This window comes from Phacochoerus africanus, chromosome 11 (genome assembly GCF_016906955.1).
Source record: "Phacochoerus africanus isolate WHEZ1 chromosome 11, ROS_Pafr_v1, whole genome shotgun sequence".
Lineage (NCBI taxonomy): Eukaryota > Metazoa > Chordata > Mammalia > Artiodactyla > Suidae > Phacochoerus > Phacochoerus africanus.
Genome location: NC_062554.1, coordinates 124,476,077 through 124,503,598, shown reverse-complemented (window position 1 = coordinate 124,503,598; position 27,522 = coordinate 124,476,077). Strand labels below are relative to the sequence as shown.

Genomic DNA, 27,522 nt, shown 5'->3' with positions numbered 1-27,522 from the left:
ATCATCTCCTGCTTTCCCCTGTGGCTTAACTCTACCTTCGGGACAAAGCCCAGGCCTGTGTCTCATATTTCTGCTCAGTGGTGGTTTTCAGGAGCCAGTCACTTGTGGCTTTGTGGGGAGTACTTGTCCCGTGAACCCAGGGACTGCCCGTGTTTAGCAAAGTGGCTAAAAGCAGTCTCTTTGGCTGAAACGGTAGAGCCAGACACGCCATGTGAGTGCCAGAGACCCACGGGGTGGAAAGGGGAACCCAAAATATATCCCCCCTCCCAACTCTAAGGCCCGACAGGGGGAGAGCTAGACACCTCCTCAAACAACACAAACAGGAAAGAGCTTGTTTTTTTGTGTTTTTTTTTTTTTTCTCTTGTAAAATCCTAAGCCTGTACATGGTGGCCCCACAATCATTTGTTGATTTTAAAAGAAATTAATGGAGGAGGGTGGGGCAGGGAGGACCAAAATATCCTGGGCTGCTAATGGAAACAGAAACACATGCACCGTGTTCTCATAGAAATGGGTCAGTGAGGGTCAGGGTTGAAATAAGATCACCTCTCGTGTCTGGCTTAGGAAGCCTGTTTCACTACCTGCTCAGTTTCACATCATTTGATCATAAGTGAAACTGGATGTCATGGTTTCTCTTTAATGTCCCAGTGAAGGGTACGTTAAACCCATCATACCCTTTGGACAGCATCTCAATCAGGACAGACGAAGTTATCCTGGGAAATCGAACAATGCCAAAATCTCGCTGGCTTCGGATAACAATGGCTCACTCCTTGTCATGCAAAGTCTGCAGGGGTCCTGGCGTCTTTCCCGGGCAGGTGCCCTCCGTGTGTTGGCCCATCATTCTAGGCTGTGTCAAATTTTTGGTTTCTCCATTTTAACACATGCTACTAAGATAATCTGGGTGGGACCAGGGCAGGGGTAGGAGGAGGGCTTGGAGAGTTGAATGGCATAGCCCTGACTAACATCAAGGTGGGGGAAAAACCCTGCAAATGTGCAAAATGGAGAGGAATGGATACTGGTGAACAGGAGCAATGGCCGTCAACGATGGCTCTTCAAACCACCTGGTTACCGGCTCTTATGTGAAATTCCCTTTGTTATGTTTTTAAGGAAAAGCAAATGAGTGCTTTGAATTTTTGCATTGCCAAACATCGTCACGACCTTCTCAGGTTTTGTAGTCAACATTGCCTTCAATCTTTTAAACATATAGTTGGCCAAGAAAACTTTTTTGGAGTAATAAATAAATAAAACTTTTATTACTTGAGATGGGACCTCCCTCCCATCTGGAAACTTCCTCGTTAGCCCTGTACCAAGTTCTGGGATGTGGGCTGGCCCTCAGAGGTGAGTTTGTTTTTAAAATAAACAACCTTTTGAATATTGGTAGCTAAACCTTCATGGATGGCTAAGAAAAATAGTCCCAGAGTTTTACAATTTTAAATGTATAGGAAAGAGCATTCTTCAGAAAAAAGTCTGGACTCTTTCTGAGCTCTTTCCTCAGGCGTCACTGTCAGTAATAGCTGGGAGTTATTGAGTATTTACTGTGTTAATTTACTATGGCTGGTGCTTTGCAGGTCGGTCTTATTTAAATTTTATAACATGCTAAGAGATACACTTTTATTATCCCAATTTTACACACAAAGAAATGGGCTTAGAGAGGTCACCTAATTGTTCCAGACCCTCACAGTCCAAAGTCTGGACCCAGCTCATCTGATTCCAGGGCCCTTACCCGTAATCATTACCTTAAAGTACCCCCGAAATACTTTTAAAAGCGGTCTTAAGTGAAATGGAGCAAATACTGCCATCTGTATATAAACAAGTGCTCTCCAAACCAGTACTGTGACCATCAGGGTCCTTGTGTAGCCACTTGGTCCTGGAAGAATGCAGAGCACTTATCCTCGTTCTGGACGTTTCGGACATTCAGGTTGTGTTCCGAGAGGTCAGGCCTGCGGGTGGAATGCTGTTTCCTGAGCCTCTCACTAACAAAGCACCCTTCATGTTTCTTGTGTCTTCCAGTCGACCATCCTCCAATGGAACCATCTCAGTTTGTCTCAGTTGTCCCTAAATATCCAGACAAGATGGGATTTGATGAGGTAGGAAAGGTGTCTGTGTGTGTGTGTGTGTGTCACGTGCCCCTGTGCACATGCATATGTCATGCTTCTATGTCTTGGAACACAAGCCTGAGCCCATGTCTGAGAGACAGCCAGGTGGACTTGGCTGCCGAAAAGACACTGAGGTCTTGGAAAGGGTTTTCTGTTTTTGTTGTGCCTCAGTGTATTTATCTTCAAAAAGGAGCATCATCATAAAAAGGCATTAGTCATTGCGTCGAAAAGACATTACTGGTTAGTCATGAAAGTGGATTTGAAATTTTCTCGGAGTAGATGCCATATTTTGTCAAGATTCAAGGGTAGAATAAAGACGATAGATGTTTTAGGTATTGGAGGATTTTACTTTTATTCTGAATAGATGGAGACCATTCTGGAATGCATTGTGCTTTATTTCCTCTCTGCTGTTTTTTCATGGGAAAAGACTGGAAGGCAGGGTTTATGTATTTATTTTTGGACCACACTCACGGGACATGGAAGTTCCTGGACCAGGGATCAAACCTGCAGCACAGCAGCGACCCAAGCCCTGCAGTTAAGCCCTCTGGATCCTTCACCAACTGCACCACAGGGGGAACTCCCTGGAGGGCAGTGTTTAGAGGACAAAGAAAAAGAGAAAAAAGAAACCTATTGTAAAATTATTCCGTGTGTGTGTGTGTGTGTGTGTGTGTGTGTGTGTGTGTGTGAGAGAGAGAGAGAGAGAGAGAGAGAGAGAGAGAGAGTCACTGTGCTGTGTCACTGAAACTAACATGATATTGTGAAACAACTATACTTCAATAAAAATGTTTTAAATAAAAAACTTAAAAATGAAGTGCACTCCCGCAAAACAAATGAGGTAAAATCCTTTTATCAGGCAAGAACTTTGTAATAGCACTCTGAGGGCCGTATTTATTAAGTTTCAATTGTGTAAAGAAGGGAAGCAGGAATAGAAGATATGCCTCTCTTAGTGTTGGGGGCCCAGTGAAATCCTTCTCGGGTCCCTCATGTCACGTGGCTGCTGATCCGTGTTCAAAAGGTTGGTGGTCTAGCATCGAGGACAGTTCCTCAGGAATCCACAAACTGAGCTAAAAGTTTCCCATGGATTCTGGATGTTACAGGCCAAGCCTTGTGCTCTGGATGTTAACTGAAAGAAAATGCCTCGTGTATCCCCCTGTCCCGTATGCTACGTGTCCCATGAGTCCAGCATCTTAAACTGCTGCTGGAACTGGGAACTGGTATTTCTTCCATAAAATGTACTTTCAGGCAGACTTTAGGAGTGGAAAGGAATATTTCATGAATATTAAGCAGGAAGGAGTTAGCAGCCATTACGCTGTTTCCACCGAGGGCAGAATCAGATGAGATGATTTTAAGCGTAGTAGAGAGAAATTAGACTAAAGTGTAAATAGATTTAAAAACAATCAAGACTGCAGAAAGGTTGGCCTAGACCAGGCCCTGAACCAGCTCCCACATATTACTCCAGTTCTCCTTCCTGGTGGCTCTCGGGTCTCCAGATAAAAGAACCCCAAAGCCTACATATATTCACTTTTCTCTGTGTAAACACATTCCCTTGAGGATCAAATCAGAGCAAACCCAATGGGACAAAAAGGACCTCTAGCTCCGGCCTTCCATTAGGATGTAGGAATAAGGACCGGGCCAGTCTTAGAGGCCTCTGGTAAAGGCCAGCTCTTCGAAGGATGCAGACATGGGCCTCTACTCTCCTGAGCCCTGAGTGTCATCTCTCTGTTTGGAACCAATATAAAATAGTGGAAAAAGGGATTTTCAGAGGCCTTTTCAACCTCACCAGTCCTCCGTGACCTTGGTGGTGGTGTCTGAGCTGCATTTGGCTGTGTGGCTTTTTCTCTGTTTACTATTCACTAAGTATGAGCAAGCTGTCTGTGTTTTTCCTTCATAGCTGCAGTTTTTATTGCATTTCTCCTCGCAGTTACCGGGACAGGATTATTATTTACTAAAGTCTTTCCAGACTAGAGGTCTGGGGTCTGAGGGGACTTTTTGTTGTATTTCTGTTCATTTTGTTTTGTTTGTTTTGTTGTGTGTTTGCTCTCCTGGCGTGACCTCAGGTAGCTCCGTGTGCACACATGAGGAAATGCTCATTCCTTTCCGTGTCCTTAAAATCGAGAGATAGAACTTGGGCCATCACGGTGTGATTCCAAACAAGGAAGAAGATGAAATATTAAAGAACCCAACCCATTAAGTTAAAAAGTCCCAAGTAATTAGGCAAATAGGAGTCACCCCAGAAATTGTTTCTTTAAAACACAATTACCCAGGGAGTTCCTGTTGGGGTTTGATGGGTTAAGAACCCAACTATGAGGATATGGGTTCAATTCCCGGCCTCCCTCAGTGGGGTGAGGATCCGGTGTTGCTCTAAGGGCTCAGATCTGGCGTTGCTGTGGCTGTGGCGCAGGCCGGCAGCTACAGCTCTGATTCGACCCCTAGCCTGGGGACTTCATGTGCCATAGGTACGGCTCTAAAATAGAAAAGAAAAATTACCCAGTTAGATCAACAGCAGAGGTAATGAAGTCATGATGTAACTAATCCACTTCACTCTGATTCAGATGGATGATTTCTTCAAAGAGAACATTGTGCTCCTCGATCCGTTTCTTTGTCCAGAGCTGTACAAATGGATGGAAGTGAGAAGACGTTGTAAGGAAGGGTTGAAATTTTAATTCGTGTAGCTTTTGATCCAGTAAAACGTATACGATCTTGATGATTATATTCAGAATGGCCATGTGAACCACAGCTTAAACCCCCCCCCCCCCCCCCCCCCGCCGCCCCGTTAAGTCTGACCTCCAGTCTGGCCATAAGAGAGTTTCTTCTTTATTGCTGACATAACATAAAGCAAACGTCATCAAAAACCATACACCGTAGATGTTTTCATCTGTACTGGACTTGAGAGATGAGATTGTTCAACTCTCTCTTTTACCAACAAGGGAACTGGACCCTGAAACATTAAATGTCTTCCTCAAAGTCACCTACATGGGTGCTTAGGATGAAGCCAATATCATCCAGCTTATTCCTCCTGGAAGTTTCTCCTTTCCCATGCTGCTTAATATTTTTTTTGGTCATTTATTTTTTTTTTATTTTTATTTTTTGTCTTTTGTCTTTTTAGGGGCACACCTGCAGCATATGGGAGTTCCCAGGCTAGGAGTCTAATCGGAGCTGTTGCCGCCGGTCTATGCCAGAGCCACAGCAATGCCAGATCCAAGCATCATCTGTGACCTACACCACAGCTCATGGCAACACCGGATCCTTAACCCACTGAGTGAGGCTGGGGATCGAACCCGCAACCTCATGGTTCCTAGTCGGATTCATGTCTGCTGTGCCACAATGGGAACTCCTCAGTCATTTTTTTTAGGGCTGCACCCACAGCATATGGAAGTTCCCAGGCCAGGGGTCAAATTGGAGCTATAGCCACTGGCCTACACCACAGCCACAGCAACAGCAACGTGGGATCCGAGCCACATCTGTGACCTATACCACAGCTCACGGCAATGCCAGATCCTTAACCCACTGAGCAAGGCCAGGGATTGAACCCACATCCTCGTGGATCCTAGTTGGGTTTGTTACCACTGCGCCACCACAGGAACACCCTGCTCAGTATTTCTTGCTGGCAGCTGACCTCTCCCTCTCTTAGAGAACTAGTTTAATGTTCATAGTAAGTTTTTTAGTGAAAAGGGCCTTATTAAAACACATAGTTACCGGTAATAAGATTCATGAGGCTCTGGGTACTTCTGTGGCTCCTTCAATCGGGATGGGCAGGCCAGCCTCATTATCTCTGTAACTCCTTGTAATAGTCTCATGTTGTGTGTATTTAGTTCAGTCATAGGAAATGTCAGGGTTAAGGTGAGGGGCTGCAGGTGAACCCAGCCCTCCTGGGGGACAGTCTGAATGCACCTTTTGGGGACTTCATGGGCCAGTACCTGCTCCCTCTCTAAGGTTCCCCCCAGGTCCATTTGGGAATCATTAGCCTTTCCTCACAAGGCTGCCCCCAAGGGCAGGACTCTTTCTCTTTATTTCTTTCAGAAAAATGCTAAGAGAGTTGAAGTTTTCTGGGACAGAAATTATTAAAATTAAGATCTTAATAATTCAGTTTGGAACTTTTGGAAATAAAAGGAACTTGTTAAGACTAGATTTTTCTTATTCTTTGAAGGACTTTAAATTTTCCTATGGCAGATATAAATGATAACAATAGCCAATATTTTATACCAGGGTGATAAGACCAGTATTATCTCAGTTGTACAGATGGGGAAACTGAGGCATAGGAACTGGTTCAAGGCAAACACTTCGGAAATAACGGGATGTAAACTTAGTTCTGCTGATAAATCTAACCACTTGCCAAACTGCTTCCTACCCCTTAGCCTTGAATGTTTGGGATTAATTCGCCCTTGGCCTCCTGAAGAATAACTCTTTGACCCGATAGGAAATATAAACCAAACTTCACCACAGTTTTCCCTATCTTTTCCATTTCTTCTTCTTTTTTTTTTTTTTGTCTTTTTGCCATTTCTAGGGCCGCTCCCTCGGCATGTGGAGGTACCCAGGCTAGGGGTCTAATTGGAGCTGTAGCCGCCGGCCTATGCCAGAGCCACAGCAATGCAGGATCAGAGCCTTGTCTGCGACCTACACCACAGCTCACAGCAACGCCGGATCCTCAACCCACTGAGTGAGGCCAGGGATCAGAACCCATAACCTCATGGTTCCTAGTCAGATTCATTAACCACTGAACCACAACGGGAACTCCCCATTTACTTCATTTTTCAAACAGCCTAAAATAAGACTTGAATAACCTGTGTTTCTTTTCCCTTTTTCTTCTTGCATTAGATTTTCATGATTAACCTCAAGCGTAGAAAGGACAGGCGGGACCGGATGTTACGCACACTCTACGAGCAGGAGATTGCGGTCAAGATTGTCGAGGCTGTGGATGGAAAGTGAGTTGGGTTTTTTCCTCGAGGCCTTGCAGATGTGATGGAGGGGGGGTTGCACCTTCTCAGACAGGGGTTTAGTCCTGGTGGAAGGACATACTTTTACAGTCAGCCTACTTTGGGAAACCTTTATGACTTAAAGTAGCTGATGTATGTGAATTTCACCAACTAGAGCAGAAATCTACTCACCGTCCAGCACTCTCTGGTCTTTATTACACTGAAGGCTCGTACTGGATGTAGTGTTTCATGGTCTCTGGGGGTTCCTGCAATGGTTGTGGTGGTTTCCAGCCCTGTAGTGTGTTGGAAGGAATGTGTTCAGAGCTGCATTCAGAGCCTGATTTAGAGCAAAGTGACTAACCTTGGGTGACCTGAAGGAAATAATGGAAAAAGTGGATAACGGTCTGTGTGTCCTCTTGCACAAGGTGCTTGCCCCAGTCTGCCTGGGCTGAGCACTTTTTCCCAGGAATACAGCAGGAAAATCACTTAAGGTACCTGGTTGGAGTCTTTCATGGGTTTTTGCTATTGCCGTCACTGCTGCTGCTATTGTTTTATTTTGCTTTGCTTTGATTTACCCTTTTCATTTGATATTCTTATTTCATAGCATCGATATTTGCAAAACCTGCAGTTCCATGTTATATGTTAGTTTGGAATATGAATAGCTTTAAGGAGTCTGGAAGCTGTTATGGAAGTTTTTATGACTCATTTAGAGAATCTCATCAGTGTTTTTTAAAATGTGGCCTGGACACCCATATCAGAGTCCTCAGGGCCTGGTAATGAGGGCACCTTGGGCTGAGAATCTGCATGTAAGAAATCTCAAGGTGATTTTTGGGTAAAATTGCCGCATGCAATACAGGACATCCGGTTAAATTTGCCTCAAACATTGCATGGGGCTTACTTGTATGTACTAAAAAATTATTGTTTATCTGAAATATAAATTTGACTGGACATTCAGTGTTTTATATGATATGTCTGGCAAACTCTATTCTTGGATACACTAGAGTTTGGGAACCACTGCTTCAAATACCCCCAATAGCCCCAATCCCCTTCATAGGCCACATGAACCAATGAAAACTGGTTGAGTTGTAAGTTCTTTATATAGTCTAGATACAAGTCTTTTGTGAGAAATATAATTTGCAAATATTTTCTCCCATTCTGGGAATCATCTTTTCACTTTCATGATGGTGTCCTTTGAAACACAAAAGTTTTTAATTTGATGAAGTCCAGTTTATATTTTTGTTGTTGCTTGTGCTTTTGATGTCTTATGTAAGAATCCATTGCTAGATTCAAAGCCACAAAGACTTAGTTCTATGTTTTCTTTTAAAAGTTTTATCATATATATGTATATATCACATATCTTTTTATTATATATATCTTACACATTAGATCTTTGATACATTTTGAGTTAATTTTTCATAAGGTGTGAGATAAGAGTCCACCTTCACTCTTTTGCACATGGTTATCTAGTTATTCTTTCTTTTATTGGACTATCCTGACAACCTTGTCAAAAATAAATTAACCATGAATGTAAGGGTTTATTGCTAGATTCTCAATTCTGTTCCATCAATGCATATACCAATCCTAATGCATCACAATAGCTTTTTATGTAAAGAAGTGTGATTTAACTTTGTTATTCTTTTTCAAAATTGTTTAGGCTTTCTAGGTCTCTTGGGTTTCCACATGAATTTTAGCATGGGCTCGTCCTTTCCCGTAAAGAAAAGGACAGTTGGAATCTTGATAGGAATTGCATTGTATCTGTAGATCAGTTGAGGAGAGTATTTCTATCTTCAGAACATGAAGTTTTCTGATTGATGATCATGGGATATCTTTCCATTTATTTATATCCTTTTTAATTCATTGAAAGATGTTTTGTAGTTTTCAGTGCGCAAGTCTTAATTGTGCTAATCTTATTCTTAAGTATTTTACTCTTTTTGATGCTATGGTAAGTGGAATTGTTTCTTTAATTTTTAGTTTGCATAGTGCCAAGTTCATAGAAATACAGTTAATTTTTGTGTATTGATCTTGTATCATACAACCTTGCTGAATTCTTGCTTATGAGTTCTAGCAGTGTATTTGTGTCTCTCTGTGTGTGTTGGGGGGTGGGGTATGGTCAGGCCATTCGAGATGGCTGTTCTCTTGCTCTCTGTATAGTCTCTGCTTGACCAGTCCCTGCCTCACTCTCATGACTATCCAATCCTCTTAATTATAGGGCTTAATCAGTAACTGCCTACATGCTTGCCCCCTGCCCCAGACACTGGTTTCCCTGGTAACTGATGAGCCAAATGATGTTAATTCCCCCTATAAATAGTAGCTTCCTTCCCCCGCCCCCCACCCTCCCAGCAGTGGAGGTTGCTGCAGTGTCTTGCCTGCTGTCTGCCGTATTCAGAGAGGTGATGCTCCAGGACTTTCAGCTTCAGACTTGTAAGATGCCCCTGTCCAATAAACTATCAATGTCTCTGTTGCTGTCTCTCTCTGTCTCTGGGCTCTTTCTTCAGTCCCAAGGCTGGGTAATTACAAGGCTTTCAGGCCTGCGGGGTGCTGCCCCACAGTTGCTGAACTAGCCAGGAGGCTGAGGAAACTCCTGTGAGCACTGAGATACTAGGAAATAAGGACAGGGAATGAAAAGTTGCGGGGGGGGGGGTAGTCCCGAGGGGGGCGCCCACTAGCATGTGGGGCTCTGTGGCTGCTGTCCTGGATGAATGGGGAATGTTAAGAGAGCCCAGTTGGTCCTGGGCCATCCAAATTGGGAGCCCAGGGTGTGGCATCCTACTGAGAGCACTGAAGAGGAAGAAGGTTGGGACAAGGTCACAGAGGCCCCTGTCCCCCAGGGCACAGATGAAGAGCAGCTCCCTCTCCCAGGGTAGAGGCAACTGACCACCATTCTATTGACAACACCCTGTTAACCTCAGAGCCTCTTTCCACTGGAAAGCATCAGCCCCATGCTCATGGCTCAATTGACTCCACAGGGATGGCTGGTGAATACAGACAGAATTCAGGGACTTGGACTATCTGTCAGATACTTGAGTGTTATCTAGTTGGGAAAGGAAAGCATACTCCTGACCCACCAGCCCTAAGCATTTAAACACAGGCTTTAGGGATATTAATTCAGGGACAGGCTTATGAATTGGAAGTGGCCAGTTACCCAGAAGTGTTTGGTTGGGACCTGTGACAATGAAAAGTAATCAGAGTACCCTTGGGCTTCGGGTCCCAGCTATAGAAGGGGGCAGAAGCAGCAGTGTGGTGTGATGGAACGACAGCTGTGTTCAGTCTACAATGCATTACAACAGGTGGAAGACATTATAAAAGGCCTTTGAGAGTTGTGGAGTCATGCAAAAAAAAAAAAAATCACTATTCAGAGTCTAAAACAGCTGTTCATGACGTAAGGCCATGGACATTAATAGTGACCAAGGAACCACTTTACCAGCAATGAAGTTCAGGAAGGGGCCAGTAAAAGTGACATACACTGGCATTTCCACCTGCCCTACCACCCCCCTGTTGCTGGGCCGATGGAAAGGATGAATACTTAAGCAACAACTGAGGTGGGGAACTGGCTCTCAATGCACAGACCAGGAAGCTACCTCAGGCCCTACAAACTGTAATTGAACTTCCCAGTGCCTGTGCCATGTTAACCCAGAGGCGACTAGGAACACCATCCAAGTTCAGCTGTTGACCATGGAAGGACCATGGCCAATTATTGGTCAGGACAATAATTTATGCCCTTGGCACAGGATCTACCCCCAGGGAAACACGTTATAAAATGGCCCTAGGACTGGCAGGTAACTCCCCAGTGGTTTGGGTTTAGGAGTAGAAGGGGTCGTCCAGATTTCACCTGTTTTCTCCTTGGCCCCACCTGAGATGACTCAGGTAATTAATCAGGGCCCACTACTGGAGAAAGGTGCCTTTATATTAGCCTTGTGCTCTGTTACACTGCCGCCCTGGTGTTCAGAACCAGCTGGGCTGTGGGGACTGAGGGTTGTCAGACTGTCTGGTGCTGCAGGCCAGGACAAAAACCACAGGCTGGGGTGTCATCTCAGGACACTGTTACTGCTTGTATTTTGCTTAATGGTCACAATCTCCTCTGTACTGGGCTTGTTCAAACATCTCATGTGCCCCGTCTTGCCTGAGTGAAGGGTATTTGTTCGAGGACTGGGCGACCACGGAGGCCTCGCTTCAAAACGAGTCTGATGGCTGAGTCTGCCGTGAGCTGTCATGGAAAACAGACCTGGTTAATGTGACCATGGGGGGCTGATTGAAGACTCATCTTCTTCCTGTCCCTCAGGCCCGGCACCTGGCTTACTCTCCCATGCTCTTGAGCTCTTTCGATGCTGTTCTCTGTGGTACTTGGTTGCAGTGCGTCTACATACTGGACCCCAGGGGTACCTCTGAAGAGGGGCAGACCAAGACTGTAAGGGCCGGGCATGGTATCTAGGGATAGGCTGTGTGGTCAGGCCGTTCAAGATGGCTGTTCTCTTGCTCTCTGTATATCCCTCGCTCAACCAATCCCTGCTTCACTCACTTGACCTTCCTGTCCTCTTAATTATAGGGCTTAATCAGTAGCTGCCTAGGTGCTTACCCCCTGCCACAGCTGCTGGTCTCCCTGGTAACTGATGAGCCAACCCTAGTCAATTCCCCCTTTAAATGGTAGCCTCCCTGTCTCCCTGAGTAGTAAAGATTGCTGCTATGTCCTGCTCGCCTTCTGCCATACAGAGGGGCGTGTTGCTCCAGGACCTTTTGTTGTGGATGTGTAAGATCCTGTGCCTAATAAACTGTTGATGTTGCTGTCACTCTCTGGGTTCTTCCTTCATTCTTGAGGCTGGGCAATTGCCAGGCTTGCAGGCCTTTGAGGTGCAGCCCGAGAGTGTGGGTCTTCCTTTGGATTTTCCATATGTAAGACTGTCATCTGCAAATGTGGATAGTATTACTTCCTCTTTCCAACCCGAATATCACTTATTTTGTTTATCTAGTTAAATTAGCCTGGCTAGATCCTCAAGTGCAATGCTGGATGGAAGTAGGAGAACTGGACATCCTGTCTTGTTCCTGATGGTAGAGGGAGGCAGTCTTTCACGTTATGATCATGAGCTGTGGTGACTTCACGGGTGGCCTTGACTGAATGAGTGTCTTAATTGTGACAGGCTCATTGGTGTCTCTGGGCTGCTGCAACAAATGACCATTCCTGGGTGGCTTAGACAACAAACATGTATTTCTCACAGTTCCAGAGGCTGGGAAGTGTCAGGAAAGGGTGCCAGCATGGCTGGATTATGGTGAGAGATCTATTGCCAGTTTATAGGTGACTGTTTTCTTGTGGTGCCCAAAGACAGAGAAGAAGCAAACTCTCGTGTCTCTTCTTGTGAGGGCGCTCATCTCAATTACGAGGGTTCTACCCTCATGACCTGAGGCCCCATCTCCTAATACCATCAAAATGTAAACTTGGGAGAAACATACACATTTAGTCCATATACAGTTGGGTTTTGTTGTCTTTTGAGGTGATCATTTCAATTTTGTCTGTTAGTAATGATGTAATGCTGATTTTTTTTTTTTCCACATGTTAAATGATCCTTACAATCCTGGGGTAGATCCCATTTGGTCATCGTGTAGGTTGCTTTTATGTGTTGCTGGATTCTATTTGCTAGTATTTTCTTAAGAAATTTTATACCTATACTAATAAGGGATATTGGTCTGTAGTTTTCTTATGTCTTTTTCTGGTTTTGTTATCAGAGAAATACTTCATAGAATGAATTGGGAAATGTTCCCTTTTCTATTTTTTGTAAAAGAGTTTATGAAAGAGTGGTGTTTGATTCTTGCAATGTTTGGCCGAATTCTTTAATGAAGCTCTCTTATCCTGGACCATGTTGTGGGAATTTTTTTTTTTTTCTAATTCAGCCTCTTTACTTGTTACAGGTGTATTCAGAATGCCTATTTCTTGAGTCAGTTTGTATCTTTCTAGTAATGTCTCTTTTATCTGGGTCAGCTAATTTGTTAGTGTTTTATTGGTCATGGTATTTTCTTATCCCCTTTACTTCCATAAGGCCAATAGAGATTGCCTCCCATTCATTCCTCTTGTTGATAATTTGAGCCTACATTTTTTCATTTGGCTGAAGGATTAGTACTTTTATTTTTGAGGAACCAATTTTTGGTTTTGTTTTTTCTCTATTCTATATTTCACTTCCACTATAGTCTCTATTTTCTTCTTTCTGTTTGTTTTGGGTTTTGTTTGCTTTTCCTAGCTTCTTAAAATGGAAAAACAGATTATTTGAGATTCTTTTTGTAACATAAGCATTTGGAGCTGTAACTTGCCCTCTAAGTACTGCATTAGGTGCATCCTATAAGCCTGGGTAAGCTGCATTTTTGTTTTCATTTGTCTCAAAATATTTTATCATTTCCTTTGTGGTGTCTTCTTTGACTCACTAGCTATGTAGGAGTATGTTGTTTAACTTCACATCCTTGTGAATTTTCCAAGTTTCCTATTGATTTTTTAATCTCATTGTGGTTGAAGAACATTCCTTGTATGACTTTAATCCTTTTAAGTATATTGAGGCTTTATTTATGGTCTGTACAGTACTTCTAACATATGGTCATTCTTAAGAGAATGTTGCATGGACATTTGAAAAGTGTGTATTTTGCTTGTGTTGGTTAGAGTGTTCTATAGATATCTGTTAGACCTAGTTAGTTTGTAGCATTGTTCAAGTCTAATTGCTGCCTAGTTAGTCTACCATCACTGAAAGTGTGGTATTGAAGTCTCCCACTATTTTCGATTTTATATTTCTCCTTATAGTTATGTCAGTTTGTTTCATGTTTTTGGTCTATTGTAAGGTGCATACATATTTATAATTCTGTGATGGATTGATTCTTAGAGTTACAAAATATTCTCCTTTGTCTCTAGTAATCTTGTCTAAATTTTTTGTCGGATATTATAGCCGTATAGCTCCTCCAGCTCTCCTGTGGTTGTTGTTTATGTTGTCTGTCATTCTCTGTGTTTTTGCTTTAGACCTATTTGTGTCTGAATCCAAAGTCTGTCTCTCATAGGCATCACCTTAGTTGGATCACGTTTCTAAAAACTCATTCTAATAAGCTCTGCCTTTGATTATAGAGTTTAATTCATTCATATATAATATGATTACTGCTAAGGTAGGCTTTATGTGTGCTGTTTTCTATTAGTTTTCTGTGTGTATTGTGTGTTATTTCTTAATTTGTTTCTCTCTTTTCTCCATTCTTATACTTTCTACTTTATTATCTTAATTTCTTTGACTCATTTACTATGTGTTTTTTAGTTATTTTCTCAGTGATTGCCCTGAGAATTATAATTAACATATTAATTTATAGCAATCTAGTTTATATTAAGACCAGCTTCCTAGAAGAAAACAATAGTAAGCTCCTCAACACTGATCTTCGTGATGCTTTTTGGATTTGACACCAAAAACAAAGACAAGAAAAACAAAATTAAGCACATGGAATTATGTCAAACTAAAAGCTTCTGCACAGCAAATGAAACCATTAACAAAATAAAAAGGCAGCCGACCAAATGAGAGGAAATATGTGCAACTCATATCTGACAAAGGAACTTCTAAAATACATAAAGAACTCATATAACTTACTAGCATAAAAAAATCTGGTTTAAAAATGAGCGTAGGATCTAAATAGACATTTTTCCAAAGGAGATGTATGGATAACCAACAGTTAACATGAAAAGTTGCTCAGCATCACTAATTATTTGGAGTTATCACCTCTCACCTATTAGACTGTCTCTTTCAAATAGGCAAGAAATAAGTATTGGTGAGCATGTGCAAAAAGGGGGCACTTCTGCCCTAGGAATATAAATTGATGTAGCCACTGCAGAAAACACAGCACCTCAAAAAATTAAGGATAGAACTACCACATCATCTAGCAGTTGCACTTCTGGGTATTTACCCAAAGGAAATGAGAAAATTTCAGGTACATGCACCCCCTTGTTCATTTGAGCAATGTTTATAATAGCCAAGATGTAGAAGGAAGCTAGTGTCCATCAGTGGAAGAATGGATAAAGAAAACGTGTGTATGTATATGTGTATATACATATACTGTATTGTGTGCACACACACACACATGTATATATACACATACACAATTTGGACTATTTTTATCCATAAAAAGGGAATGGTGCCATTTGTAACAACATGAATAGACTTTGAGGGCACTACGCTAAGTGAACTAAGAGGAAGATAAATATATCACTTATATGTGGAATCTAAAACACACAAAAAAACGGAACTTAGAGATACAGAGAACGGATGGTGGTTGCCAGAGGTGGGGTTGGGAGGTAGATGTAATAAGAGAAGGGAGTTAAAAAGGTATGAGCTTCCAGGTATGAGTCATGGAATGTAATGTACATGGTGGCTATAGTTAATAATACTGTAGGCTATACTTGAAAGTTGCTAAGAGAATAAATCCTAAAATTCTTCTTCACGAGAAGAAAAAATGTACATGTAGTGATGAATGCTAACTAGAGTTATGGTGATCATTTCACAATACATACAAATATTGAATCATTATGTCGTACACATGAAATTAAGGTTATATGTTAATTATCTCAATTTTAAAAAAGCAGCTTAAGGGAGTTGCCGTTGTGGCTCAATAGTAATGAACCAGCCTAATATCCGTGAAGATGCAAGTTCAATCCCTGGCATCGCTCAGTGGGTTGAGGATCTGGCATTGCTGTGACATATGACATAGGTCACAGACTCGGCTCAGATCCCATGTTGCTGTGGCTGTGTCATAGGCTGGCAGCTATACCTCCAGTTCGACCCCTAGCCTGGGAGCTTCCATATGCCATGGGTATGGCCCTAAAAAAAAGCCAAAAATAAATAAATAAACAAAATTTAAAAAAAAATTTAGAAAGCAACTTAACATCAATACTATACAAAAACTTAGGCTTCATCCCTTTCCCCTCTGTTCTATTGTCACACAAGTTATTTCTTCATACATTTTATGCTCTTTATACATTTTTTTGCCCTTATAATGATTGCTTTTATAGCTGTAATTTAGCTTTATTTTTATTTATATTTTACAATGTGGTAATTTCTGCTGTACAACAAAGTGATTGTTGTACATCCATATATTCTTTTTTAAATTCTTTTCCCTTTATATGTTATTCCAATATAGAGTATAATTCCCTATGCTGTATTGTAGGTCCTTATTGATTATTTTATATAATAGTGTATAAATGCCAATCCCAGACTCTCAATTTATCCTTCCACCATTGTTTCTCCTTTGGTAATCATAAGTTTTCTATGACTATGGGTGGGTCAGTTTCTCTTCTATATATGAATTCATTTGTATCATTTTTAAAAGATTACACATATGATTGATACTATACGATATTTTTCTTTTTCTCTGATTTACCTCACTTAGTATGATAATCTCTAGATCCGTCCATGTTGTTGCAAATGGCATTATTCCTTCGTATTTATGGATGAGTAATATTCCATTGTATATATGTACTAAATCTTCTTTATCCATTACTCTGTTGATACACATTTAGGTTGTTTCCATAAATAGTGCTGCCGTGAACTTTGGGGTGCATGTATGTCATTTCAAATGATAGTTTTCCTTAGATATATGTCCAGGAGTGGGATTGCAGGATAATATGGTAGCTCTATTTTTAGTTTTTTGAGGAAATCCATACTGTTCTCCATAGTGACTGTACCAATTTACATTCCCACCAACAGTGTAGAAGAGTTCCTTTTTCGCTACACCCTCTCCAGCATTTATTTTGTAGACTTTTTGATGATGGCCACTCTGACCAGTGTGAAGTCATACCTCATTGTACTTTTTATTGCATTTCTCTAATAATTAGTGATGTCAAGCATCTTTTCATGTGCTTTTTGGCCCTCTGCTTGTCTTCTTTAGAGAAATGTCTGTTTAGATCTTCTGCCCATTTTTTGATGTGGTGGTTTGTTTGTTGATATTGAGCTATATGAGCTGTTTGTATATTTTGGAGATTAATCTGAGCTGTTTGTATATTTTGGAGATTAATCTGTTGTCAGTCACATCATTTGCTAATGTTTTCTCCCATTCTGTATGTTATCTTTTCACTTTGTTTATGGTTTCCTTTGCTATGCAAAAGCTTTTAAGTTTGATTGGGTCCCATTTGATTTTGTTTTTATTGCTATTACTCTAGAAAATGGATCCAAAAAGATGTTGCTGCCATTTATGTCGAAGAATGTTCTGCCTGTTTTTTTTCTCTAGTATTTTTATAGTGTCCAGTTTTAAACTTAGGTCTTTAATCCATTTTGAGTTGATTTTTGTGTATGGTATCAGAGAATGTTCCAATTTCATTTTTGTACATGTAGATGTCCGGTTTTCCCAGCACCACTTATTAAAGAGACTCTTTTCTCCATTGTATATTTTTGCCTCCTTTGTCAATTAATTTAACATAGGTGTGTGGGTTTATTTCTGGGCTTTTGTCATGTTCCACTGATATATATTTGTTTTTGTGCCAGTACCATACTGTTTTAATGACCATAGCTCTGTAGTACAGTCTTAAGTCAGGGAACCTGATTCCTCTAGCTCCACTTTTTTTTTTTTTTTGCTTTTTAGGGCTATATTAGTGTCATATGGAGGTTCCCAGGCTAGGGGTCTAATCGGAGCTTCAGCTTCCAGCCAATACCACAGCCACAGCAATGCCAGATCTGAGCCACATCTGTGACCTACACCACAGCTCACAGCAACACTAGATCCTTAACCCACTGAGTGAGGCCAGGGATCGAACCCACAACCTCATGGTTCCTAGTTGGATTCGTTTCCTGCTGCACCATGGCAGGAACTCCATAGCTCCACTTATCTTTCTGAAGATTACTTTGGCTGTTCAGGGTCTTTTTTTTATTATTATTATTACTCAATGAATTTATTACATTTATAGTTGTACAATGATCATCACAATCCAATTTTGTAGCATTTCCGTCCCAAACCCCCAGCACATCCCCTCACCCCCCAACCTATGTCTGTTGGAAACTGTAAGTTTTTCAAAGTCTGTGAGTCAGTATCTGTTCTGCAAAGAAGTTCATTCTGTCATTTTTTCAGATTCCACATGTAAGTGATAGCATTTGATGTTGGTGTCTCATTGTCTGACTGACTTCACTTAGCATGGTAATTTCTATGTCCATCCATGTTGCTAAAAATGCCGTTATTTCGTTCCTTTTAATGGCTGAGTAGTATTCCATTGTGTATAGGTACCACATCTTTTTTTTACTGTTACTTTCCCAATACAGTTTTTTCTAATGTACAGCATAGTGACCCAGTTACACAATCATGTATACATTCTTTTTTCTCCCATTATCCATCATAAGTGATTAGACATAGATCTCAGTGCTATACAGCAGAATCTCATTGCTAATCCATTCCAAAAGCAATAGTTTGCATCCATTAACCCCAAGCTCTCAACCCACCCCACTCACTCCCCCTCTCCCTAGGCAACCACAAGTCTGTTCTCCAAGTCCATGATCTTCTTTTCTGTGGAAAGGTTCATTTGTGCTATATATTAGATTCCAGGTATTAGTGATATCATATGGTATTTGTCTTTCTCTTTCTGACTTATTTCACTCAGTGCGAGAGTCTCCAATTCCATTTATGTTGCTGCAAATGGCATTATTTTGTTATTTTTTTATAGATGAGTAGTATTCCATTGTGTATATATACCACATCTTCCTAATCCAATCATCTGTCAGTGGACATTTGGGTTGTTTCCGCAATTGTGAATAGTGCTGCAATGAACATGCGGGTGCATGTGTCTTTTTTAAGCAAAGTTTTGTCTGGGTATATGCCAAAGAGTGGGGTTGCTGGGTCATGTGGTAGTTCTATCAGTCATAGTTTTCTAAGGTACCTTCATACTGTTCTCCATAGTGGCTGTACCAGCTTACATTCCCACCAACAGTGCTGGAGGGTTCCCTTTTCTCCATACTCCCTCCAGCACTTGTTATTTGTGGACTTACTGATGATGGCCATTCTGACTGGTATGAGGTGGTATCTCATGGTAGTTTTGATTTGCATTTCTTTAATAATCATGGATGAAAGAAATCAAAGATGACATGAACAGATGGAAAGATACACTGTGTTCTGTATTTTTTTTACAGAACTAGAACAAAAAATTTTAAAATTTTTTCATGTTTTTCATACAAATTTAAATGTATTTTTCATACAAATTTAAATTTTTTTGTTCTAGTTCTACAAAAAATGCTACTGGTAATTTGAAAGGGATTCATTGAATCTGTAGATTACCATGGGTAGTAGAGTCATTTCAACAATATTGATTATTCCAGTTCACGATCACAGTGTATCTTTCCATCTGTTCATGTCATTCTTTTATTTCTTTCATTGGAATTCTTAATAGTTTTTGAAGTATAGGTCTTTTACCTCCTTAGTAGATATATTTCTAAGTATTTTATGTGATGGTAAATGGAATTGTTTCCTTAGTTTTTCTTTCTGATCTTTCATTATTAGCATATTAGAAATGCAGATTTTTTTGTATAATTTTGTATCCTGCAACTTTATCAAATTCATTGAGTTCTGGTAGTTTTTGGTCATGTCTATAGAATTTTCTTTGTATTGTATCATGCCATCTGCAAACAATGACAATTTTTACTTTTCATATTTGGATTACTTTTATTTTTACTCTGATCACTGTGGCTAGAAACTGTTGGTAGAAGTGGTGAGAGTGGACATCTTTGTCTTGTTCCTGATCTCAGAGGAAATGTTTTCAGCTTTTCATTGTCGAGAATGACATTAGCTGTGGATGTGTCATATATGCCCTTTACTAGTGTTGAGGTAGATTTCCTCTATGTCCACTTTCTGGAGATTTTTTTATCATAAATGGATTTGAATTCAATCAATAGCTTTTTCTACTTCTATTGAGGGGATCATAATGGTTTTTATTCTTCAGTTTGTTAATGTGGTGTATCACACTGATTGATTTGTGGATATTGAAAACCTCTTGCATCCTAGGATAAATCTCACTTGATCATGGTTTATAATCCTGTTAAGGCATGGATGGATTCAGTTTGCTAGTATTTTGCTAAGGATTTTGGTGTCTGTTTATCAGTGATATTGGCCTATAATTCTCTTTTTTTGTGGTATCTTTAGTTTTGGTATCACAGTGATTGCGGTGTTCATTCCTCTGCAATTTTTTGGAATAGTGTCAGAAGGACAGGTATTAGCTCTTCTCTAAATGTTTGGTAGAATTCGCCTGTAAAGCCATCTGGTCCTGGACTTCTATTTATTGAAAGTTTTAAAATAACAGATTCAGTTTCAGTACTTGTGCTTGGTCTATTCATATTTTCTGTTTCTTCCTGATTCAGTTTTGGGAGATTACACCTTTCTAAAAATGTATCCATTTCTTCTGCATTGTCCATTTTATTCTCATATATAGCTGATTATAGTCGCTTCTTACAGTCCTTTGTGTTTCTGTGGTGTCAATTGTAACTTCTTTTCATTTCTAATTTTATTGATTTGGGCCCTCTCCCCTTTTTTTCCTTGATGAGTCTGGCTAAAGGCTTACAAATTTTCTTGATCTTTTCTAAGAACCAGCTTTTAGTTTCATTGATCTTTTCTGTTTTGGTCTCTATTTTGTTTATTTCTGCTCTGATCTTTATGATTTCTTTCATCCTACTAACTTTGGGTTTCATTCTTCTTTTTCTAGTTCTCTAGTTGCTTTAGGTATAAGATTGGTTGTTTGAGATTTTTGTTTCTTAAGGTAAGCTTGTATTATTATAAACTTACTTCTTATATCTGCTTTTGCTTTTGGTGTTTTCATTTGTCTCTAGGTATTTTGTGATTTCCTCTTTGATTTCTTCAGTGATACATTAGTTGTTAGGTAGTATATTGTTTAGCTTCCACATGTTTGGGTTTCTTCCAGTTTTTTTTTTCCCCTTGTAGTTGATTTCTGGTCTCATAGTGTTATGGTCAGAAAAAAATGCTTGATATGATTTCAGTTTTCTTAAATTTATTGAGCCTTGCTTTGTGGCCCAGAATGTGCTCTATCCTGGAGAATATTCCATGGGCACTTGAGAAGAATGTGTATTCTACTTCTTTCAGATGGGATATTCTATAAATATAAATTAAGTTTATCTGGCCTAATGTGTCATTTAAGGCCTGTGTTTCTTTATTTTTCTGTCTCTATGATCAGTCCTTTGATGTAAGTTGGGTCTTGAAATCACTCACTATGATTGTTACTGTCAATTTCTCTTTTTATATCTGTTAATATTTGCCTTATATTTTGTGGTGCTCCTATGCTGGGTGCATATATAATTTTTATATTTTCTTTTTGGATTGATCCCTTGATCATTATGTAGTATCCATCTTTGTCTTTACTTTAAAGTTGATTTTGTCCGATTTGTCTGATATTTTAGTCTTATTTTATCTGATATTGCTACTCCAGCTTTTTTGATTTCCATTTGCATGGAATAAATTTTTCCATTCACTCGCTTTCAGTCTATATGTGCCCCTAGATCTAAAGTGGGTCTCTTATAGGCAGCATATAGGTCTTATTTTTGCATCCATTCAGCCAAAGTTTTTTGGTTGGAGCATTTAATCCATTGACATTTAAGGTAATAGTCAATATATATATATGTTCTTATTACCATTTTTTAAATTTTTTGGATTTGTTTTTATAGATCTTTTTTCTTCCTTTCCTCTTTTTTTCTCTTTTGTGATTTGATGACTGTCCTTAGCATTGGGTTTGGATTCTTTTTCTTTTTTGTGTATATATCTATTACAGATTTTTAGCTTGCAGTTACCATCAGATTGTGATACAGCATGTTTTAAGTTACTAATCTGTTTTCAAATACATTTGAAATATCCTGCTTTTGTACTCTCTTCCTCTCAGGATTACTGATTTAGGTATCATATTTGTATGTGGATGATATCCTACCTTAACTCTATATTTGCCTTTATTGGTGAGCTTTCTCATGCTATAATTTTTTTGTTTCTAGTTGAGGCCTTTTCTTTTCCACCCAGAGAAGTTTCTTTATCATCTGTTGTAAAGCTTGTAAAGTTTTGGTGGTGCTGAATTCTTTCAGCTTTTTCTTGTTTGTAAAGCTTCTGATTTCTCTAACAAATCTGAATGAGATCCTTGTTTGGTACAGTACTCTTGGTTGTAGGTCTTACCCTTTCATCACTTTAAATACATTGTGCCACTCCCTTCTGGCTTGCAGAGTTTCTGCTGAACAATCAGCTGATAACCTTATAGGCACTTTCTTGTATGTTATTTGTTGTTTTTCCCTTATTGCTTTTAATATTTTGATTACTCTGTTTTGTGTTAATCCTGTATGGGACTCCTTGTGCGTCCTGAAATTGGGTGACTGTTTCCTTTTCCATTTTGTGAAAATTATCTCTTCAAATATTTCCTTAGGCCCTTTCTCTCTCTCTTCTCCTTCTGGAACTCTTATAATGTGAATGTTGGTATGTTTGACATTGTCCCAGAGGTCTCTTAAACTGTCCACATTTCTTTTCATTTTTCTTTATTCTATTCCATAGCAGTTATTTCAACCAGTCGGTCTTCCAGCTCACTTAGCTGCTGTTCTGCCTCATTTATTCTGCTATTAAATATTTCTAGTGTATTTTTCATTTTAGTTATTGTATTCTTCAACTCTGTTCAGTTATTCTTTATATTTCTAACTCTTTATTAAAAACTTCCTATAACTTCTCACCCTGTTCATCCATTCTCTCCCTGAGTTGTTGAGTCATCTTTATGATCATTATTCTGGGCTTTTTATGGGGATATGGCCTATTTCCTTGTCACTTGGTTGTTCTTCTGGGGTTGTATCTTGTTCCTTTGTCTGGAATATATTCCTTTGCCAACTTATTTTGTCAAATTTATATTTGTATGTTTATATAGTGGAAGGTTAGTTGTATTTCTTGATCTTGGAGAAGTAGCCCTCTGTAAGGGATAGTCCTAATGTCCCAGCAGTACATTCCCCTCTCATCACCCAAGGGCCAGGGACTAGCTGGTTCTAGGGTAGGTTTTTGACCCAGATTTATGGATTCAGTTCTGCAGACTGTAAGATTATAGTTTTTTGCTTCTGATGTCTGCCCCCTGGTAGGTGAGGCTGCTCTAGAGTCTGAGCAGGCTTCCTGGTAGAAAGGGGTGGTGTCTACTCAACTGGCATGTAGACCTGGGTCTTGGCCTTCTGGTGGGCAGGGCTTTGTCAAGGGACATCTGAAGGTGGCTGAGAGTTCAGGAAGTCTTTGGGCAGTCTGTCTACTGATAGGTTGGGCTGTGTTCCCACAACGTTGGTTTTTCATCCTGATGTGTCCCATCACTGAAGACCACAGGCTGTTGGGTGGGGCCAGGCCTCTGTGCCAAGGACCCAAGCAAGATGTCTGCTCCAGCAGAATTCAAGTATATGAATAAATACTCCTCAGTATTTCTGCCACCAGCTTTTATGGTCCTAGAGAGAGCCACGGCCACCCTTCACCTTCCCAGGAGACCCTCTAAGACCTGCAAGTTGGTCTGGCTTAGATGTCTACGAATTCATTGCTTTGTCCTGGGTTCCAGTGCATACAGACCTTGTGTGCACCCTCCAAGAGTGGAGTCTCTGTTTTCCCCAGTCTTGTGGAGTTCCTGCAATCAAGCCCCACTGACCTTCAAAGCCAAATGCTCTGGGAGCTCCTTCTCCCAATGCCAGACCCCCAAGCTGGATTGCCTGACATAGAGCTCAAAATTCTCACTCCTGTCAGAGAACTTCTGTGATATGATTATTTTCCAGTTTGTGTCACCTACCTAGGGGGTATGGGAATTGATTATATTGTGAGTTTCCCCTTCCTACCATCTTATCGTGGTTTCTTCATTGTCTTTGGATGTAGAATATCTCTTTTGGTAGATTCCAGAATTCTTTATTTTATATTTTTTGTCTCTTTTAGGGCTGTACCCATGGCATAAGGAGGTTCCCAGGCTAGGGGTTGAATTGGAGCTGTAGCCATTGGCCTACACTAGAGCCATAGCAATGTCAGATCTGAGCTGCATCTGCAACCTACACCACAGCTCACTGCAATGCCAGATCCTTAACCGTCTGAGCAAGAACAGAGATCGAACCTGCATCCTCAGGAATGTTAGTCAGATTTGTTTCTGCTGAGCCATGATGGGAGCTCCAGTCTTCTTTATTGATGATTGTTCAGCAGTTTTAGCTGTGATTTTTGTGTCCTCATGAGAGGAGGTGAGCTGAAATCCTACTTCTCTGTCATCTTGTCTCCTTCTATGCAGCTATAATTTAAGTCAGATAAGAGAAAAAGTTATAAACAAAAGAACATTTGCATACTGCTGTTTACATTTATATAGGCAGTTACATTTACCAGTGCTCTTTATTTCTTTATGTGGACCTGAGTTACTCTCTATTTCCCTTTCATGTTGGCCTGAGGGACTCCCTTTAGTGTATCTCATAGGGCAGATCTACTGGTGACAAACTTTTTTGTTTATTTTGGAATATCTTCTCCATTTTTGAAGGATAGCTTGACTAGATACAGAATTCTTGGTTGACAGTCTTTTTCAGTCAGTGTCTTGAATATGTTAGCCTACTGCTTTCTGGCCTCTATGGTTTCTGATGAGAATCAGCTATTAATCTTACTGAGAATACTTTGTAAACAGTGAGTCACTTCTCTTGCTGCTTATAAGACTCTCTGCATTTTTGTTTTTAACCATTTTTTAGGCCCAAAGGACACATACGTATACACACAATTCTTCTCCTGATTCCTTCCTACCTTCATATCTTTTAGTTTTTAATAGTATTTAATGTTTTTAATATTATTTAATGTTCCTGTTAGCCATTTTCATTCATTAGGAAAATACTTTTTCAAAGTTGTCAAAAAACTGATGATACTTAGGACGGTGTTGGGCTTGGTGAGGGATACACAAAACTTAAGACATTGTCTTGTCTTCACAAAGCTTATAATGCTACCATGTCATATTAACCCTGAGGAATTCCTCAGGAATAACAGGAAACCTAAGGAATCCTTCTCATTGTTCATATGGTCTCTGGGGAATATGCAGAACTCTCCCTCTGGCTTCCATGGTGGAGACCTCTTAAGCTGTTAATTTTTGGACATGTTCTGTCTTGCAGGGCACTCAACACAAGTCAGCTGAAGGCCCTGAATATCGAAATGCTGCCTGGATATCGAGATCCCTACTCTTCCAGGCCTCTAACCAGGGGTGAAATTGGCTGCTTCCTTAGCCATTACTCTATCTGGAAAGAGGTAAATAATACTTAATTTAGACACACAGTTCTGTAATGAGGAGGAAGGAGAGTGGGACTATAGGTGAATTAGGTCCAGATATAGAGTGAACCCATTACTGTTCTGGGAGTATGCTTGGAAGTTGTTGTTGCCTTGTGTCTCTCCCTGGCACAAGGCCAGGGACAAACAAGGAGGGTAGCCTTGGCGCCATTTGGGATGATGAGAGGGGAAGACACCTATGCTCTGGGGGCCACACTCCTATTGCTGCATCCTCATCCTGAGTAGGAATGCCTTGTGTATATCTAGCATGTTTATTAAGTGACTCAATACAAGAAATCATCCAGAAGTCATGTGAGATTGGTTGGAAGAGATGGACCCATTTTCCCCAGGAGAAAATAATTATTTTGTCCAAACAAGAAGTATCAGAGCCAAGACTTCAACCCCGTCTTACAGATCAGACACTGATGCGGGGGGGGGGGTATTGCAGTGTGGGGTTCTTGATTAAGAGTCAGTTCCCACAAGAAAAGAGAGTTTCTAAAGAAAGTCCCCTTGAAAGGGCCTTTGTCCTTTGAACGATCCAGTATGCCTCTTTTTCATTCTTTAAAATTTTATAGATAAAATTTATGTTGTTCATAAGAGGCTAATCAGGTTGCACAAGTCAAGTAGTACAGCCACTTTAACCAGCACCTAGGTCAAGAAACAGGTTGCCAGCACCCCAGAGGCATATCCCATCTCTGTATTTCTTTCAAGCCATCATTCCCCAAGGGTGGTCACTATCCTGGCTTCTAATAGCACAGAAGAGTTTTGTCTACTTTTGTCCTTTTTTTAAATGTACATATCATATGGTTCCATTCAGTCTCTGAGCGTTACATTTGAGATTTGCCTGAAACATTGCATTTAACTGCAGATCATTTACCCTCCTTGCTGTAAACAGACCACAGTTTATTTTTCCATTTTGCTGTTGATGAGCGTTTGTTTAGCTCTTACATGTTGTGCTGCTATACTTTTGATTTTTTAATAAAAAAATCAGTATCAAAGTTTTCATAGGATGTCTTCCCACTGGCCTTTACAGGTAATTGACCGAGAGCTGGAGAAGACTCTTGTTATTGAGGATGATGTGCGTTTTGAACATCAGTTTAAGAAAAAGCTGATGAAGCTGATGGATGACATTGACCGTGTTCAGCTGGACTGGGAACTGATGTGAGTGACGAGACAAGCTTTTCAGAGAACACTGAGGGATTTTCAGTTCTTTCCCAGGGGCAGAGAGCCCTGCCTCCCAGCTTGTAGGGGATACTGCTCAAGCTTCTATTTTCTGGGTTTCTCTCCCTAAATGTTCCCAGAAACAGGAAGTGAGTAGAAGACGGCCATTGGTTTTTACATCCATATTCTGTACAGAGTGAGAAACTGTGAGAGATTCGTTGAGACCTGGACTCTACCTACAGACCTGGGGCCTTCCGCCTGAGTGTTCACCTGGGAACATAGCAGAAATATCACCTATGAAGCCACGTAGCTCATGGAGGGAGGGTGTAGAAGGAGGCATTCATTCAAGGGCAAGGGTCCTGTGTCTCCTTTGAGCCTCAGCCCCCAGTAGTACAGGTGTTCTTGCAGCCTTGGACAGTGTGGGAGGTTTGGAAGGTCGGTGGGGGAGCTCCTGCTGGGGAGGGAGGCTATACAAACAGAACACTGATGGCTGGGCTTGGTGAAGGGGCCGAAGCTGTCTTAGGAAAACCAGACTCAGCAAGCAAGTACTGGCTCTGAACTGACATGTAGTTGACGCTCGTTGCCTGCTACTCTGGGAATTGAGCTTTCTCTCTCTCTCTCTCTTTTTCTTCCTCATGTTCTTTTTACGCTAAAATGACACTTTACTTCCCTCCATCCAATGAGGCAGAAAGTTCCCAGGCCTCAGGGTCATTTCCCAGCTGTGTGTCCAAGGCAATTTTCATCAAATCAGAGGCTGTTCTCTTGGAGCAGCTGCAGCAGACAAGCCACCCCCGTTCCTCCTCTCCTTGGTGGGGAACTTAAGTATGGGCCCGGGTGGAATACTTGTGCTCTTAGGAAATGTACCTCTCTGAGTTCCAAAGAAACCTAGTAATGACTCAAGTAACCCGTGGGAAATAGACTCAGAAATCAGTAGGACATAGTAAAGAGACTGGCTCCCTGTCAGATATCAGTCAGGCAATTAGGTTCTGTGCTGTCTCTTTAGATGATTGTTCCTGTAATGCTCCAAAAGTCCCCATACCTCAGCCTTTCTGAATCTATGGCTCTGCAGCCTGTAGAGCCCCACAGGCCTGGAGACTAGCGCTCTTTTATGCTTTTATGCAAAG

General features: G+C 40.7%; 1 protein-coding gene across 1 annotated transcript in view; it reads left to right on the top strand.

Moving 5' to 3' along the window:
* The window catches only part of COLGALT2 (collagen beta(1-O)galactosyltransferase 2), a 136,086-nt gene that overhangs the window by 101,070 nt on the left and 7,494 nt on the right, over window positions 1-27,522 (top strand). Inside the window, exons 7-10 of the mRNA XM_047753094.1 lie at window positions 2,008-2,084; window positions 6,909-7,015; window positions 25,087-25,219; window positions 26,271-26,398. Of these exons, the coding sequence (XP_047609050.1) occupies window positions 2,008-2,084; window positions 6,909-7,015; window positions 25,087-25,219; window positions 26,271-26,398 (445 nt within the window). The remainder of the gene's footprint in view (window positions 1-2,007; window positions 2,085-6,908; window positions 7,016-25,086; window positions 25,220-26,270; window positions 26,399-27,522) is intronic.